This window comes from Pleurodeles waltl, chromosome 6, assembly GCF_031143425.1.
Source record: "Pleurodeles waltl isolate 20211129_DDA chromosome 6, aPleWal1.hap1.20221129, whole genome shotgun sequence".
Lineage (NCBI taxonomy): Eukaryota > Metazoa > Chordata > Amphibia > Caudata > Salamandridae > Pleurodeles > Pleurodeles waltl.
This window is the reverse complement of record NC_090445.1, coordinates 14,310,712-14,329,526: the sequence shown is the minus strand read 5'-3', so window position 1 is coordinate 14,329,526 and position 18,815 is coordinate 14,310,712. Positions and strand designations below refer to the sequence as shown.

The 18,815-nt window shown below is 58.3% G+C and overlaps 1 protein-coding gene across 1 annotated transcript in view; it reads left to right on the top strand.

Moving 5' to 3' along the window:
- CRAT (carnitine O-acetyltransferase) overlaps positions 1–18,815 on the top strand; it is a 466,622-nt gene that overhangs the window by 340,290 nt on the left and 107,517 nt on the right. The window contains exon 10 of the mRNA XM_069237047.1: positions 6,886–7,008. Within this exon, the coding sequence (XP_069093148.1) occupies positions 6,886–7,008 (123 nt within the window). The remainder of the gene's footprint in view (positions 1–6,885; positions 7,009–18,815) is intronic.

Below are 18,815 nucleotides of genomic sequence, written 5' to 3'. Positions count from 1 at the left end.
GCTTCGGACACCAGACCCAACCATACACCACCGAACCGGCATCCACGGCCATCACCCTCAACAACTGGTCCCACATCAACACGGAAGAAACCAAATCCATCATGAACTCTATCCACTCCGGCGCCCCTTCGGACCCCTGCCCGCACTTCATCTTTAACAAAGCCGACGACATCATCGCCCCGCACCTCCAGACCGTCATCAACTCTTCTTTTTCTTCTGCTACCTTCCCCGAATGCTGGAAACACGCCGAAGTCAACGCCCTACTAAAGAAACCTACGGCTGACCCGAGCGACCTAAAAAACTTCCGCCCCATCTCTCTTCTGCCTTTCCCAGCCAAAGTAATAGAGAAAACCGTCAACAAACAGCTGACCACCTTCCTGGAAGACAACAACCTGCTCGACCCCTCACAAACCGGATTCCGAACCAACCACAGCACTGAAACCGCCCTCATCTCAGTCACTGACGACATCAGAACCCTGATGGACAACGGTGAAACAGTCGCCCTCATTCTGCTCGACCTCTCGGCTGCCTTTGACACCGTCTGTCACCGCACCCTAATCACCCGCCTCCGCTCCACCGGGATCCAAGGCCAGGCCCTGGACTGGATCGCCTCCTTCCTCTCAAACCGTTCCCAAAGAGTTTACCTCCCTCCGTTTCGCTCAGAACCCACCAAGATCATCTGCGGCGTACCCCAAGGCTCAGCACTCAGCCCGACACTCTTCAATGTCTACATGAGCCCCCTCGCCAACATCGTACGCAAGCACGACATCATCATCACCTCCTACGCCGACGACACCCAACTTATACTCTCCCTCACCAAGGACCCCGCCAGCGCCAAGACCAACCTACAAGAGGGTATGAAGGACGTTGCAGATTGGATGAGGCTCAGCCGCCTAAAGCTGAACTCTGAAAAAACTGAAGTCCTCATCCTCGGCAACACCCCGTCCGCCTGGGACAACTCCTGGTGGCCCACGGCCCTCGGCACCGCACCGACCCCCACAGACCACGCCCGCAACCTCGGCTTCATCTTGGACCCTCTTCTCACCATGACCAAGCAAGTCAACGCCGTGTCCTCCGCCTGCTTCCTCACCCTCCGCATGCTCCGCAAGATCTTCCGCTGGATCCCCGCCGACACCAGAAAAACCGTGACCCACGCCCTCGTCACGAGCCGCCTGGACTACGGCAACACCCTTTACGCCGGGACCACAGCCAAACTCCAAAATCGCCTGCAACGCATTCAAAACGCCTCGGCCCGCCTCATCCTCGACATACCCCGCAGCAGCCACATCTCCGAACACCTGAGCATCTGCATTGGCTCCCTGTCAGCAAAAGGATCACCTTCCGACTTCTCACCCACGCACACAAAGCCCTCTACGACAATGGACCGGAATACCTCAACAGACGCCTCAGCTTCTACGTCCCCACCCGCCTCCTCCGCTCCTCTGGCCTCGCACTCGCTGCTGTCCCTCGCATCCGCCGCTCCACGGCGGGTGGGAGATCTTTCTCCTTCCTGGCGGCCACGACCTGGAACTCCCTCCCCACCAGCCTCAGGACCACCCAGGACCACTCCGCTTTCCGGAAACTCCTAAAGACCTGGCTGTTCGAACAGCGATAACCCCCCCTTTTTCCCCTAGCGCCTTGAGACTGCACGGGTGAGTAGCGCGCTTTATAAATGTTAATGATTTGATTTGATTTGAAAACCTCTTTGAGGTGGCTGAGAGATGTTCCAAAATGTTTCTTCTGGAGAATTGTTTGTTGTGTTAACAAAAAGAAGACATATGTTGATATCAGAAATTGCATTATTTTTTGGGGTGGATGATTTCTCACCTCAAGAAATAATCTTGAGCAGTGTCTAGTAAGTCAGTGGTCCTAATGGAAGGTCAGCTGGGACAACAAGCTTCAACTTTCAACAACAGCAAAGCATTCTCTTGCAGTGATGCAAAAGTAACACTCTCCTTCAAGGTGTACCTTTCTCTTCTGTAGCTGTTGGGCTAGAGAGCTGATCTAAGTATTGTTTCTGTTTATGGTCTGTGTTCTAAAAGGGAGAGCACCAGTCGCATCGACTGCTTGGAGCTCAGAGCATTCCATCTAGTTTATGGGGCTGTCTTACCACTCCTGATGACTAACAGCATTTCTTTTTAGACAACATGGTAACCATACATTACTTAACCAAAGAAGGAAGAATGAGGTTGAGATCCTTGTCCCAGGTCCCAAACCTGGTTGTGGACCCTAGCCAGGCATATAACATTAAAGGAAGTCTACCCGCCAGGACAGTAAAACGAGCGGGGGGTATTCCTCGGTAGCTTCTACAAAGAAAATCACAACTGGGTTTTAAACAAGGAAGTTCTTCTAGGCAGCTGTGGAGAATGGGAGATCTTGGCATTTTGTTTAGGGACATAGTGAAGAGATTTCTCATGCAGAAGGTGGGAACCAGGTTCTCCAGGCAGTGAGCTTTTGATGAACCGGTAAATTACATTACTATATTCCTTTCCATTGATTCTGATGATCCTTGCAGTCATCTTAAAACTTCAAAATTAACTTGCAGCATTGATTCTGATCACCCTCCCCCAGATCTTCTGCAATCGTCAGTAAAGCCAAGCCGGAAACTGCCATACAAACCAAATCCCGTGACCAGATTGCAAGGTTACTTGTTCCACCTGAACTTAGCATCCTTGAATTTGACAGCCAGGCCCCTGAAATCACACAATTTGAACATCTGAATTTGCCGCAGTCATGTAGAAACATTTTAATAGAGGCATTAAGACCATCCAAAAGGGCCCCTTACTTCTTCAAGTGGAAAATATTGGGTTTGTGCTGCCAGCAAAGAGGTCCTAATCCCATATCTCCACGCAGAAGCCCCCATGCACCCGCCACATTTTCAAATGGGGAGGAAGACGATCAGCAGAACGCTCACCTCTATCCTCAACGCATCAGTCACCTCAGCCACCTTCCCTGAGGAACGTAAGCATGCAGAGGTCAAGCCCCTACACAAAAAACCATCCACAGACCCCAGCAAACTCGAGAACTACTACTCCACCTCTCTGCTACCCTTCTCCACCAAGCTCCTCGAGAAAACCATCAACCGCCAACTTACAGAGTACCTTGAGAACCACAATCTACTGGACTCCTTCCAATCAGGGTTTTGCACACACCATAGGATCAAAACGTCCCTGCCGGCCTCCATGGAGGATCAGTATGCCCATGGATCAAGGAAAAACAGTGTACCTGATCCTACTCGACCTTTTAGCGGCATTCAACACAGTATCTCGCAACATCCTGATCAAAAGTCTGCACCACATCCGAATCAGGGGAGATTCCCTCAGGTGGATCGCCTCCTTCCTCACAGGGAGAACCCAGAGAGAACACCTTCCGCCTTTCACCTTGGAACGAAGAGCATTCTCTGCAGAGTTCCTCAAGGCTCATCCCTCAGTCCCACCTTGTCCAACACCTTCATGACCCCATTGGCCAACATCGTTAGATCTCATGGACTGAACGTCATTTCCTACTCTGGCGACACCCAGCTCATCCTCGCACCCCGACACCACGCTAACAAACTTCCAGAAGTGCATGACAAACATTGCTGACTGGATGAGAACCAACTGCCTACAGCTCAACACAGACAAGACAGAATTACTAATCTTCGGAAACACCTCCCCGTGGAACGCCGCATGATGCCCCCCCAACCCCTGATCTAGGAACTCCACCAGCCACGTCTGCAACCTTGGCATCATCCTGGACGATAGACTCACCATGAGGAAACAGATCATCGCTGTCCCCTCCTCCACTTGCTCACTCTGTATGCTCTGCAAGATTTTTAAGTGGCTCCCCGTCACCTCCAGACGCACCGTCACTCAAGCCCTGATCACCAGCAACGCACTTTATGCAGGGATCACCGCACAACTCCTCAAGAGACTACAGACTATACAGAACTCTGCAGTCAGACTCATCCGCAGCCTCCGTAAGCGGACCCACATTACCCCCACCTCAGAAAGCTCCAGCGGCTCCCCGTGCAGAGGAAATGCCAGTTCAAGATGTTGATCAACGCCTTCCAAGTCCTCAACAACCAAGGACATGGGTACATCAACCACTGACTGAATTGTCACCTCCCGCCCAGACACCAGCACTTCGCTTCCCTCTCCCTCGCCCACTCCCCCTGCATACGTCGGGCCGATCCTTCACCTACCTCGCCACAAAATCTTGAAGCAATCTCTCTCTTCTCCTACGGACCTCCCTGTCGGAAGTTAGAAGAGGACTGAAGACCTGGTTGTTTGAGTGAGCCCCGGCAGCAGCAGATATCAGTGCCTGGATACCCACACGGGTGATCCGCTGCACGTTACTGATCCACAGTGAATGCATTGGAATATCTTGCCAAAAAGAAGCTGTTTTGGCCTGTTGGCTATGTATGTCTCAAGCCAAGCAGCACTTCTCCTCAGTGAAGGCCATGATTCTGCTGCCAGCCTGCGGAAGAGCCCTCACCGGACATGCTTCTCAAGATTCCGGAGGTAGAAGAAGTTTTGGAAGGGTCAAAGAACGTTTGCTCTCCTCCCCACTTTATCCTTTTTGGTAACACACTTTGGTTCCCTCAAACCACACTGTCTCCCTCTTGAGGCTGATCATGAGCCTTCACCGCACCATCTCTCATGCACGACTGCTTTTTTGGTTGCTATCGCTTCAGCCCATAGGATTTGTGAGATTCCGGCCGTATCCCATTCTAACAAGGTAGTCGTGAGGATCCATCCATTCATCCTTTCGAAGTTAGTGTCAGAATTTCCTATTAACCACACCTTTACCCATTTCCATGAACAACCCTACTATTCCAGCTGAACAGTCAGTCCATTCACTGGAAATGTAAGCACTCGCTCATTAACTAAGCACTCGCTCATTAACTAAGCACTCGCTCATTACCTATGGTCTGAAGCGCACCGATCGTGGCTCTTTCAAACCAGCCACCCCTCGCTGGATTGTGTGTAGGATTTCCATTTGTTATCAGTTAGCCGATCAAGCACTGCCGGGGAAGCCCAGGACTCGTGGCGCTAGAGGGAAAGCGTGGCTGAGGAACATCCCAACTGGAGGCATCTGCAGATCCGCCTCTTGGAAGTGCGTCCACACCTCCACGAGAGGTCCTTCTCTCGAACTGTGATGCTGCGCTGCAGTGTAGGTCCGGCTGCTCCTGAAATCTGTTCGGATAATACTCTTTCTGCTGCTGTGGGACCAGGAGCCGCTGTGGACAGCATCTGAGGCATTCTCATGTTTGACCTTCAGTGGGGACCTTACAATGCAGGGTGTGTTTACTTCGCTGTAGTCCCGGTTCTGCATCGTAGGCATCTGCATTCAAGTCATTCAAACCCTCCCTAGCTTTGTTTTGCTCCTACAGCATAACAACGTTTGCGTGTTTATTCGCTGTGTACTTGTGAAAGTAATCTGACTGGTACAACTGCCAGTGCAAAGCACCAGGGGATGGAGAGGTTCATCAACTCTAGAAGCAGCGGGGCACATTGTTACCTCTTCTATTGGATGCCGTCAGGCTCCTCTCTCCCTCTGTGTTTAGCATGTCAGGCAGCAGTTTCTGCATTGTACTTTTGAGAAGACGTTTCTTTGTTTTTTTATATACTTGTTTTATTGAACTGAGTAATAAATCTGACAGTTTCGACTGAATGGTCTCCTTGAGGGTGATTCACTGCAACTGGGCACCCTGGGTCTCTAATAGGCTTAGATTTATGCACTTAAAGTTGTAATCAGCCACTGACTCCAAACCCCAGACCCTGCTGTTCGAGCCTGTGTACTCAGTAAGAACCGCTCGCCTGGTGGTTCCTGTGCCAACCAAGAGTCCAGACTGCGACTGCCCTTCCAGGAGGGGGTCACTGAGGGGATATTGTTGTGGGGGCCATCACCAGACCCAGTCCTTTGTAGGCCCTTGATAACATTTGAGTCCCTCCACTGGTCCGTCCCCTGATGTCCTGCCCATCCCACCAGCACCTCAAACTACGTAGTTTCAACTTTTAAAAACACATGTCGGTGTCCTCTGTTCCAGTATGAAGTGAGTTTTGGGGTTCACCGCCTTTGAACTGCTTGCAGAGTCTCGCGTTGACGGGCCTCACCTTGCACCCCTGGCTACCACGAAACTAGAGCTCAGGGCCGAGGGATGAAGTGAGCCTTCTGCATTGTCTCTGCCCCCGGCACCCGCCCCGGTAACAGCGGGAATGACACGAAAACTGCCCATTCCTGGGATCCCCGAGGCCTGGTAAAAGCACTCCGAGTTCCCTCCCAGGGAAACCCCCCCAAAAGCTGCACATCTGTGGTGCGTGTGATGTCCTGCCCGGGACCCAGCATTGCTCGCTGGCATTGGGGGTTTTACCTGCTCTGTTACCTTCCCTGTTAACAAAAGGCCTGTTGGTCATTGAAGTTAAAGCACTGAGTGGACAGTGGGCGGTACGTGCTGCGCCCCGCTCTGTTTCGAACCCTGTCCACTTCCTGGTCTAACCATCCTTGTGAAGTGAGCGCCTAGAAGCTGTCATCTTGTTATCCAGTGGCGAGGAGGCACAGTAACCTCTGGCTCACCAGGGACTCTCGGAGCAGCCTTCCTGGGAGTAAGGGCTGGGTGGCATGGGCACCATGGGCACCCGAGGGGTCAGTGCAGTATGTGACGCGCCCCCTGCCAGTCTGGCTGGAGCCTGCTTTAGGGGACCAGGCTTGGTGCTGTGGATGAATTTAATAAATGCCATGCTCTTTGTCAAGATTTATTCCTCATGGTTAATCTGCTTTGTATTTAAGATAACATGTAAAATTCTGTTTTGTTTTGTTTTGTTTTCAAAACCACCTTGAGTAGGAGCTAGAATTGAAGCGCTGCTATGGGCTCCCTTGACTCTTTGTACCTCTCCTCTCCAGAATGGTGAACGAGCTGGATGTCCGGGTCTTCGTCTTCGCACACTTTGGGAAGAACTTCCCCAAGGCCGAGAAGCTGAGTCCAGATGCGTTCATCCAGGTGGCGCTGCAGCTGGCTTACCACAGGTAATCCCGCGGAGGTGCTCGCTTCCTTGCGGTAGCAACGGAAGTATCCCCCTCCTGCTGACACCTACCCCCCTCCTGCTGACACCTACCCCCCTCCTTCCGATGCAAGGAGCTGACACCTACCCCCTCCTGCTGACACCTACCCTCCTCCTGCTGACACCTACCCTCCTCCTGCTGACACCTTCCCCTCTCCTGCTGATATCTACCCTCCTCCTTCCGATGCAAGGAGCTGACACCTACCTCCCTCCTGCTGACACCTACCCCCTCCTGCTGACACCTACCCCCCTCTTGCTGACACCTACCCCCTCCTTCCGATGCAAGGAGCTGACACCTACCCCCTCCTGCTGACACCTACCCTCCTCCTGCTGACACCTACCCTCCTCCTGCTGACACCTACCCCCCTCCTGCTGACACCTACCCCCCTCTTGCTGACACCTATCCCCCTCCTTCCGATGCGCGGAGCTGATACCTACCCCTCTCCTGCTGACACCTACCCCTCTCCTGCTGACACCTACCCCTCTCCTGCTGACACCTACCCCCCTCCTGACACCTACCCCCTCCTTCCGACGCAAGGAGCTGACACCTAGCCCCCTCCTGCTGACACCTAGCCCCCTCCTGCTGATACCTACCCCCCTCCTGCTGACACCTACCCCCCTCCTTCCGATGCAAGGAGCTGACACCTACCCCCTCCTGCTGACACCTACCCTCCTCCTGCTGACACCTACCCTCCTCCTGCTGACACCTACCCCCCTCCTGCTGACACCTACCCCCCTCTTGCTGACACCTATCCCCCTCCTTCCGATGCGCGGAGCTGATACCTACCCCCTCCTGCTGACACCTACCCCTCTCCTGCTGACACCTACCCCCCTCCTGACACCTACCCCCTCCTTCCGACGCAAGGAGCTGACACCTACCCCCCTCCTGCTGACACCTAGCCCCCTCCTGCTGACACCTACCCTCCTCCTGCTGACACCTACCCCTCTCCTGCTGATATCTACCCTCCTCCTTCCGATGCAAGGAGCTGACACCTACCTCCCTCCTGCTGACACCTACCCCCTCCTGCTGACACCTACCCCCCTCTTGCTGACACCTATCCCCCTCCTTCCGATGCGCGGAGCTGATACCTACCCCCTCCTGCTGACACCTACCCCTCTCCTGCTGACACCTACCCCTCTCCTGCTGACACCTACCCCCCTCCTGACACCTACCCCCTCCTTCCGACGCAAGGAGCTGACACCTACCCCCCTCCTGCTGACACCTACCTCCCTCCTGCTGATACCTATCCCCCTCCTGCTGACAGCTACCCCCCTCCTACTGACACCTACCCCCCTCCTTCTGATGCAAGGAGCTGACACCTACCCTCCTCTTGCTGACACCTACCCCCTCCTGCTGACAACTACCCCCCTCCTTCCGATGCAAGGAGCGGACACCTCCCTCCCTCCTGCTGACACCTACCCCCTCCTGCTGACACCTACCCTCCTCGTGCTGACACCTACCCCCCTCCTGCTGACACCTACCCCCCTCCTTCCGATGCGAGGAGCTGATACCTACCCTCCTCCTGCTGACACCTAGCCCTCTCCTGCTGACACCTAGCCCTCTCCTGCTGACACCTACCCCCTCCTGCTGACACCTACCACCCTCCTTCCGATGCAAGGAGCTGACACCTACCTCCCTCCTGCTGACACCTACCTCCCTCCTGCTGATACCTATCCCCCTCCTGCTGACATTTACCCCCCTCCTGCTGACACCTACCCCCCTCCTTCCGATGCAAGGAGCTGACACCTACCCCCTCCTGCTGACACCTACCTCCCTCCTGCTGATACCTATCCCCCTCCTGCTGACAGCTACCCCCCTCCTACTGACACCTACCCCCCTCCTTCCGATGCAAGGAGCTGACACCTACCCCCTCCTGCTGACACCTACCCTCCTCCTGCTGACACCTACCCTCCTCTTGCTGACACCTACCCCCCTCTTGCTGACACCTACCCCCCTCCTTCCGATGCAAGGAGCTGACACCTACCCCCTCCTGCTGACACCTACCCTCCTGCTGACACCTACCCTCCTCCTGCTGACACCTACCCTCCTCCAGCTGACACCTACCCCTCTCCTTCCGATGCAAGGAGCTGACACCTACCCCCCTCCTGCTGACACCTACCCCCCTCCTGCTGACACCTACCCCCCTCTCGCTGACACCTACCCCCCTCTCGCTGACACCTACCCCCCTCCTGCTGACACCTACCCCCCTCCTTCCGATGCGAGGAGCTGACACCTAGCCCCCTCCTGCTGACACCTAGCCCCCTCCTGCTGACACCTACCCCCTCCTGCTGACACCTACCCCCCTCCTGCTGACACCTACCCCCCTCCTTCCGATGCAAGGAGCTGACACCTACCCCCCCAGCTGACACCTACCCTCCTCCTGCTGACACCTACCATCCTCCTGCTGACAGCTACCCCCCTCCTTCCAATGCAAGGAGCTGAAACCTACCCCCTCCTGCTGACACCTACCCCCTCCTGCTGACACCTACCCCCTCCTGCTGACACCTACCCCCCTCCAGCTGACACCTACCCCCCTCCTGCTGACACCTACCCCCCTCCTGCTGACACCTATCCTCCTCCTGCTGACGGCTACCCCCCCTCCTGCTGACAGCTACCCCCCCTCCTGCTGACACCTAACCCCCTCCTTCCGATGCAAGGAGCTGACACCTACCCCCTCCTGCTGACACCTACCCTCCTCGTGCTGACACCTACCCTCCTCGTGCTGACACCTACCCCCCTCCTGCTGACACCTTCCCCCCTCCTTCCGATGCAAGGAACTGACACCTACCCCCCTCCTGCTGACACCTAGCCCCCTCCTTCCGATGTAAGGAGCTTAAACCTACCCCGTCCTGCTGACAGCTACCCCCCTCCTTCCGATGCAAGGAGCTGACACCTACCCCCCTCCTGCTGACACCTAGCCCCCTCCTTCCAATGTAAGGAGCTTAAACCTACCCCCTCCTGCTGACAGCTACCCCCCTCCTTCCGATGCAAGGAGGTGACACCTACCCCCTCCTGCTGACACCTACCCCCCTCCTTCCGATGCGAGGAGCTGATACCTACCCTCCTCCTGCTGACACCTACCCTCCTCCTGCTGACACCTACCCCTCTCCTGCTATCTACCCTCCTCCTTCCGATGCAAGGAGCTGACACCTACCTCCCTCCTGCTGACACCTACCTCCCTCCTGCTGATACCTATCCCCCTCCTGCTGACACCTACCCCCTCCTGCTGACACCTACCCTCCTCCTGCTGACACCTACCCTCCTCTTGCTGACACCTACCCCCCTCTTGCTGACACCTACCCCCCTCCTTCCGATGCAAGGAGCTGACACCTACCCCCTCCTGCTGACACCTACCCTCCTGCTGACACCTACCCTCCTCCTGCTGACACCTACCCTCCTCCAGCTGACACCTACCCCTCTCCTTCCGATGCAAGGAGCTGACACCTACCCCCCTCCTGCTGACACCTACCCCCCTCCTGCTGACACCTACCCCCCTCTCGCTGACACCTACCCCCCTCTCGCTGACACCTACCCCCCTCCTGCTGACACCTACCCCCCTCCTTCCGATGCGAGGAGCTGACACCTAGCCCCCTCCTGCTGACACCTAGCCCCCTCCTGCTGACACCTACCCCCTCCTGCTGACACCTACCCCCCTCCTGCTGACACCTACCCCCCTCCTTCCGATGCAAGGAGCTGACACCTACCCCCCCAGCTGACACCTACCCTCCTCCTGCTGACACCTACCATCCTCCTGCTGACAGCTACCCCCCTCCTTCCAATGCAAGGAGCTGAAACCTACCCCCTCCTGCTGACACCTACCCCCTCCTGCTGACACCTACCCCCTCCTGCTGACACCTACCCCCCTCCAGCTGACACCTACCCCCCTCCTGCTGACACCTACCCCCCTCCTGCTGACACCTATCCTCCTCCTGCTGACGGCTACCCCCCCTCCTGCTGACAGCTACCCCCCCTCCTGCTGACACCTAACCCCCTCCTTCCGATGCAAGGAGCTGACACCTACCCCCTCCTGCTGACACCTACCCTCCTCGTGCTGACACCTACCCTCCTCGTGCTGACACCTACCCCCCTCCTGCTGACACCTTCCCCCCTCCTTCCGATGCAAGGAACTGACACCTACCCCCCTCCTGCTGACACCTAGCCCCCTCCTTCCGATGTAAGGAGCTTAAACCTACCCCGTCCTGCTGACAGCTACCCCCCTCCTTCCGATGCAAGGAGCTGACACCTACCCCCCTCCTGCTGACACCTAGCCCCCTCCTTCCAATGTAAGGAGCTTAAACCTACCCCCTCCTGCTGACAGCTACCCCCCTCCTTCCGATGCAAGGAGGTGACACCTACCCCCTCCTGCTGACACCTACCCCCCTCCTTCCGATGCGAGGAGCTGATACCTACCCTCCTCCTGCTGACACCTACCCTCCTCCTGCTGACACCTACCCCTCTCCTGCTATCTACCCTCCTCCTTCCGATGCAAGGAGCTGACACCTACCTCCCTCCTGCTGACACCTACCTCCCTCCTGCTGATACCTATCCCCCTCCTGCTGACAGCTACCCCCCTCCTACTGACAACAACCCCCTCCTGCTGACACCTACCCCCCTCCTTCCGATGCAAGGAGCTGACACCTACCTCCCTCCTGCTGACACCTACCTCCCTCCTGCTGATACCTATCCCCCTCCTGCTGACAGCTACCCCCCTCCTGCTGACACATAGCCCCTCCTTCCGATGCAAGGAGCTGACACCTACCCCCTCCTGCTGACACCTACCCTCCTCGTGCTGACACCTACCCCCCTCCTTCCGATGCAAGGAGCTGACACCTACCTCCCTCCTGCTGACACCTACCTCCCTCCTGCTGACACCTATCCCCCTCCTGCTGATACCTATCCCCCTCCTGCTGACAGCTACCCCCCTCCTACTGACACCTACCCCCCTCCTTCCGATGCAAGGAGCTGACACCTACCCCCTCCTGCTGACACCTACCCTCCTCGTGCTGACACCTACCCCCCTCCTGCTGACACCTACCCCCCTCCTTCCGATATAAGGAGCTTAAACCTACCCCCTCCTGCTGAAAGCTACCCCCCTCCTTCCGATGCAAGGAGCTGACACCTACCCCCCTCCTGCTGACACCTATCCCCCTCCTTCCGATGCGCGGAGCTGATACCTACCCCCTCCTGCTGACACCTACCCTCCTCCTGCTGACACCTACCCCTCTCCTGCTGACACCTACGCCCCTCCTGACACCTACCCCCTCCTTCCGATGCAAGGAGCTGACACCTACCCCCCTCCTGCTGACACCTACCTCCCTCCTGCTGATACCTATCCCCCTCCTGCTGACAGCTACCCCCCTCCTACTGACACCTACCCCCCTCCTTCTGATGCAAGGAGCTGACACCTACCCTCCTCTTGCTGACACCTACCCCCTCCTGCTGACAACTACCCCCCTCCTTCCGATGCAAGGAGCTGACACCTACCTCCCTCCTGCTGACACCTACCCCCTCCTGCTGACACCTACCCTTGTGCTGACACCTACCCCCCTCCTGCTGACACCTACCCCCCTCCTTCCGATGCGAGGAGCTGATACCTACCCTCCTCCTGCTGACACCTAGCCCTCTCCTACTGACACCTAGCCCTCTCCTGCTGACACCTACCTCCCTCCTGCTGACACCTACCTCCCTCCTGCTGATACCTATCCCCCTCCTGCTGACATTTACCCCCCTCCTGCTGACACCTACCCCCCTCCTTCCGATGCAAGGAGCTGACACCTACCCCCTCCTGCTGACACCTACCTCCCTCCTGCTGATACCTATCCCCCTCCTGCTGACAGCTACCCCCCTCCTACTGACACCTACCCCCCTCCTTCCGATGCAAGGAGCTGACACCTACCCCCTCCTGCTGACACCTACCCTCCTCTTGCTGACACCTACCCCCCTCTTGCTGACACCTACCCCCCTCCTTCCGATGCAAGGAGCTGACACCTACCCCCTCCTGCTGACACCTACCCTCCTGCTGACACCTACCCTCCTCCTGCTGACACCTACCCTCCTCCAGCTGACACCTACCCCTCTCCTTCCGATGCAAGGAGCTGACACCTACCCCCCTCCTGCTGACACCTACCCCCCTCTCGCTGACACCTACCCCCCTCTCGCTGACACCTACCCCCCTCCTGCTGACACCTACCCCCCCTCCTTCCGATGCGAGGAGCTGACACCTAGCCCCCTCCTGCTGACAACTAGCCCCCTCCTGCTGACACCTACCCCCCTCCTGCTGACACCTACCCCCCTCCTTCCGATGCAAGGAGCTGACACCTACCCCCCCAGCTGACACCTACCCTCCTCCTGCTGACACCTACCATCCTCCTGCTGACAGCTACCCCCCTCCTTTCGATGCAAGGAGCTGAAACCTACCCCCTCCTGCTGACACCTACCCCCTCCTGCTGACACCTACCCCCCTCCAGCTGACACCTACCCCCCTCCTGCTGACACCTACCCTCCTCCTGCTGACACCTATCCTCCTCCTGCTGACGGCTACCCCCCCTCCTGCTGACAGCTACCCCCCTCCTGCTGACACCTACCCCCCTCCTTCCGATGCAAGGAGCTGACACCTACCCCCTCCTGCTGACACCTACCCTCCTCGTGCTGACACCTACCCCCCTCCTGCTGACACCTACCCCCCTCCTTCCGATGCAAGGAACTGACACCTACCCCCCTCCTGCTGACAGCTACCCCCTCCTGCTGACACCTACCCCCCTCCTGCTGACAGCTACCCCCTCCTGCTGACAGCTACCCCCCTCCTGCTGACACCTACCCCCCTCCTGCTTACACCTACCCCCCCTCCTGCTTACACCTACCCCCGCTCCTGCTTACACCTACCCCCTCCTGCTGACACCTACCCCCCTCCTCATGCAAGGAACTGACACCTACCCCCCTCCTGCTGACACCAAGCCCCCTCCTTCCGATGTAAGGAGCTTAAACCTACCCCGTCCTGCTGACAGCTACCCCCCTCCTTCCGATGCAAGGAGCTGACACCTACCCCTCTCCTTCCGATGCAAGGAGCTGACACCTACCCCCCTCCTGCTGACACCTACCCCCCTCTCGCTGACACCTACCCCCCTCTCGCTGACACCTACCCCCCTCCTGCTGACACCTACCCCCCTCCTTCCGATGCGAGGAGCTGACACCTAGCCCCCTCCTGCTGACACCTAGCCCCCTCCTGCTGACACCTACCCCCCTCCTGCTGACACCTACCCCCCTCCTGCTGACACCTACCCCCCTCCTTCCGATGCAAGGAGCTGACACATACCCCCCCAGCTGACACCTACCCTCCTCCTGCTGACACCTACCATCCTCCTGCTGACAGCTACCCCCCTCCTTCCGATGCAAGGAGCTGAAACCTACCCCCTCCTGCTGACACCTACCCCCTCCTGCTGACACCTACCCCCCTCCAGCTGACACCTACCCCCCTCCAGCTGACACCTACCCCCCTCCTGCTGACACCTATCCTCCTCCTGCTGACGGCTACCCCCCCTCCTGCTGACAGCTACCCCCTCCTGCTGACAGCTACCCCCCTCCTGCTGACACCTACCCCCTCCTGCTGACACCTACCCTCCTCGTGCTGACACCTACCCTCCTCGTGCTGACACCTACCCCCCTCCTGCTGACACCTACCCCCCTCCTGCTGACAGCTACCCCCTCCAGCTGACAGCTACCCCCCTCCTGCTGACACCTACCCCCTCCTGCTTACACCTACCCCCCTCCTGCTTACACCTACCCCCCCTCCTGCTTACACCTACCCCCCCTCCTGCTGACACCTACCCCCCTCCTCATGCAAGGAACTGACACCTACCCCCCTCCTGCTGACACCTACCCCCCCTCCTGCTTACACCTACCCCCCCTCCTGCTGACACCTACCCCCCTCCTCATGCAAGGAACTGACACCTACCCCCCTCCTGCTGACACCTAGCCCCCTCCTTCCGATGTAAGGAGCTTAAACCTACCCCGTCCTGCTGACAGCTACCCCCCTCCTTCCGATGCAAGGAGCTGACACCTACCCCCCTCCTGCTGACACCTAGCCCCCTCCTTCCAATGTAAGGAGCTTAAACCTACCCCCTCCTGCTGACAGCTACCCCCCTCCTTCCGATGCAAGGAGCTGACACCTACCCCCCTCCTTCGGATGCGAGGAGCTGATACCTACCCTCCTCCTGCTGACACCTACCCCTCTCCTGCTATCTACCCTCCTCCTTCCGATGCAAGGAGCTGACACCTACCTCCCTCCTGCTGACACCTACCTCCCTCCTGCTGATACCTATCCCCCTCCTGCTGACAGCTACCCCCCTCCTACTGACACCTACCCCCTCCTGCTGACACCTACCCCCCTCCTTCCGATGCAAGGAGCTGACACCTACCTCCCTCCTGCTGATACCTATCCCCCTCCTGCTGACAGCTACCCCCCTCCTGCTGACACATAGCCCCTCCTTCCGATGCAAGGAGCTGACACCTACCCCCTCCTGCTGACACCTACCCTCCTCGTGCTGACACCTACCCCCCTCCTTCCGATGCAAGGAGCTGACACCTACCTCCCTCCTGCTGACACCTACCTCCCTCCTGCTGACACCTATCCCCCTCCTGCTGATACCTATCCCCCTCCTGCTGACAGCTACCCCCCTCCTACTGACACCTACCCCCCTCCTTCCGATGCAAGGAGCTGACACCTACCCCCTCCTGCTGACACCTACCCTCCTCGTGCTGACACCTACCCCCCTCGTGCTGACACCTACCCCCCTCCTTCCGATATAAGGAGCTTAAACCTACCCCCTCCTGCTGAAAGCTACCCCCCTCCTTCCGATGCAAGGAGCTGACACCTACCCCCCTCCTGCTGACACCTATCCCCCTCCTTCCGATGCGCGGAGCTGATACCTACCCCCTCCTGCTGACACCTACCCCTCTCCTGCTGACACCTACCCCCCTCCTGACACCTACCCCCTCCTTCCGATGCAAGGAGCTGACACATACCCCCCTCCTGCTGACACCTACCTCCCTCCTGCTGATACCTATCCCCCTCCTGCTGACACCTACCCCCCTCCTACTGACACCTACCCCCCTCCAGCTGACACCTACCCCCCTCCAGCTGACACCTACCCCCCTCCAGCTGACACCTACCCCCCTCCAGCTGACACCTACCCCCCTCCAGCTGACACCTACCCCCCTCCTGCTGATACCTATCCCCCTCCTGCTGACAGCTACCCCCCTCCTACTGACACCTACCCCCTCCTGCTGACACCTACCCCCCTCCTTCCGATGCAAGGAGCTGACACCTACCTCCCTCCTGCTGATACCTATCCCCCTCCTGCTGACAGCTACCCCCCTCCTGCTGACACATAGCCCCTCCTTCCGATGCAAGGAGCTGACACCTACCCCCTCCTGCTGACACCTACCCTCCTCGTGCTGACACCTACCCCCCTCCTTCCGATGCAAGGAGCTGACACCTACCTCCCTCCTGCTGACACCTACCTCCCTCCTGCTGACACCTATCCCCCTCCTGCTGATACCTATCCCCCTCCTGCTGACAGCTACCCCCCTCCTACTGACACCTACCCCCCTCCTTCCGATGCAAGGAGCTGACACCTACCCCCTCCTGCTGACACCTACCCTCCTCGTGCTGACACCTACCCCCCTCCTGCTGACACCTACCCCCCTCCTTCCGATATAAGGAGCTTAAACCTACCCCCTCCTGCTGAAAGCTACCCCCCTCCTTCCGATGCAAGGAGCTGACACCTACCCCCCTCCTGCTGACACCTATCCCCCTCCTTCCGATGGGCGGAGCTGATACCTACCCCTCTCCTGCTGACACCTACCCCTCTCCTGCTGACACCTACCCCTCTCCTGCTGACACCTACCCCCCTCCTGACACCTACCCCCTCCTTCCGATGCAAGGAGCTGACACCTACCCCCCTCCTGCTGACACCTACCTCCCTCCTGCTGATACCTATCCCCCTCCTGCTTACACCTACCCCCCCTCCTGCTGACACCTACCCCCCTCCTCATGCAAGGAACTGACACCTACCCCCCTCCTGCTGACACCTAGCCCCCTCCTTCCGATGTAAGGAGCTTAAACCTACCCCGTCCTGCTGACAGCTACCCCCCTCCTTCCGATGCAAGGAGCTGACACCTACCCCCCTCCTGCTGACACCTAGCCCCCTCCTTCCAATGTAAGGAGCTTAAACCTACCCCCTCCTGCTGACAGCTACCCCCCTCCTTCCGATGCAAGGAGCTGACACCTACCCCCTCCTGCTGACACCTACCCCCCTCCTTCGGATGCGAGGAGCTGATACCTACCCTCCTCCTGCTGACACCTACCCTCCTCCTGCTGACACCTACCCCTCTCCTGCTATCAACCCTCCTCCTTCCGATGCAAGGAGCTGACACCTACCTCCCTCCTGCTGACACCTACCTCCCTCCTGCTGATACCTATCCCCCTCCTGCTGACAGCTACCCCCCTCCTACTGACACCTACCCCCTCCTGCTGACACCTACCCCCCTCCTTCCGATGCAAGGAGCTGACACCTACCTCCCTCCTGCTGATACCTATCCCCCTCCTGCTGACAGCTACCCCCCTCCTGCTGACACATAGCCCCTCCTTCCGATGCAAGGAGCTGACACCTACCCCCTCCTGCTGACACCTACCCTCCTCGTGCTGACACCTACCCCCCTCCTTCCGATGCAAGGAGCTGACACCTACCTCCCTCCTGCTGACACCTACCTCCCTCCTGCTGACACCTACCTCCCTCCTGCTGACACCTACCTCCCTCCTGCTGACACCTATCCCCCTCCTGCTGATACCTATCCCCCTCCTGCTGACAGCTACCCCCCTCCTACTGACACCTACCCCCCTCCTTCCGATGCAAGGAGCTGACACCTACCCCCTCCTGCTGACACCTACCCTCCTCGTGCTGACACCTACCCCCCTCCTGCTGACACCTACCCCCCTCCTTCCGATATAAGGAGCTTAAACCTACCCCCTCCTGCTGAAAGCTACCCCCCTCCTTCCGATGCAAGGAGCTGACACCTACCCCCCTCCTGCTGACACCTATCCCCCTCCTTCCGATGCGCGGAGCTGATACCTACCCCCTCCTGCTGACACCTACCCCTCTCCTGCTGACACCTACCCCCCTCCTGACACCTACCCCCTCCTTCCGATGCAAGGAGCTGACACCTACCCCCCTCCTGCTGACACCTACCTCCCTCCTGCTGATACCTATCCCCCTCCTGCTGACAGCTACCCCCCTCCTACTGACACCTACCCCCCTCCAGCTGACACCTACCCCCCTCCAGCTGACACCTACCCCCCTCCTGCTGATACCTATCCTCCTCCTGCTGACGGCTACTCCCCCTCCTGCTGACAGCTACCCCCCTCCTGCTGACACCTACCCCCCTCCTTCCGATGCAAGGAGCTGACACCTACCCCCTCCTGCTGACACCTACCCTCCTCGTGCTGACACCTACCCCCCTCGTGCTGACACCTACCCCCCTCGTGCTGACACCTACCCCCCTCCTGCTGACACCTACCCCCCTCCTGCTGACAGCTACCCCCTCCTGCTGACAGCTACCCCCCTCCTGCTGACACCTACCCCCTCCTGCTGACACCTACCCCCTCCTGCTTACACCTACCCCCCCTCCTGCTTACACCTACCCCACCTCCTGCTGACACCTACCCCCCCTCCTGCTGACACCTACCCCCCTCCTCATGCAAGGAACTGACACCT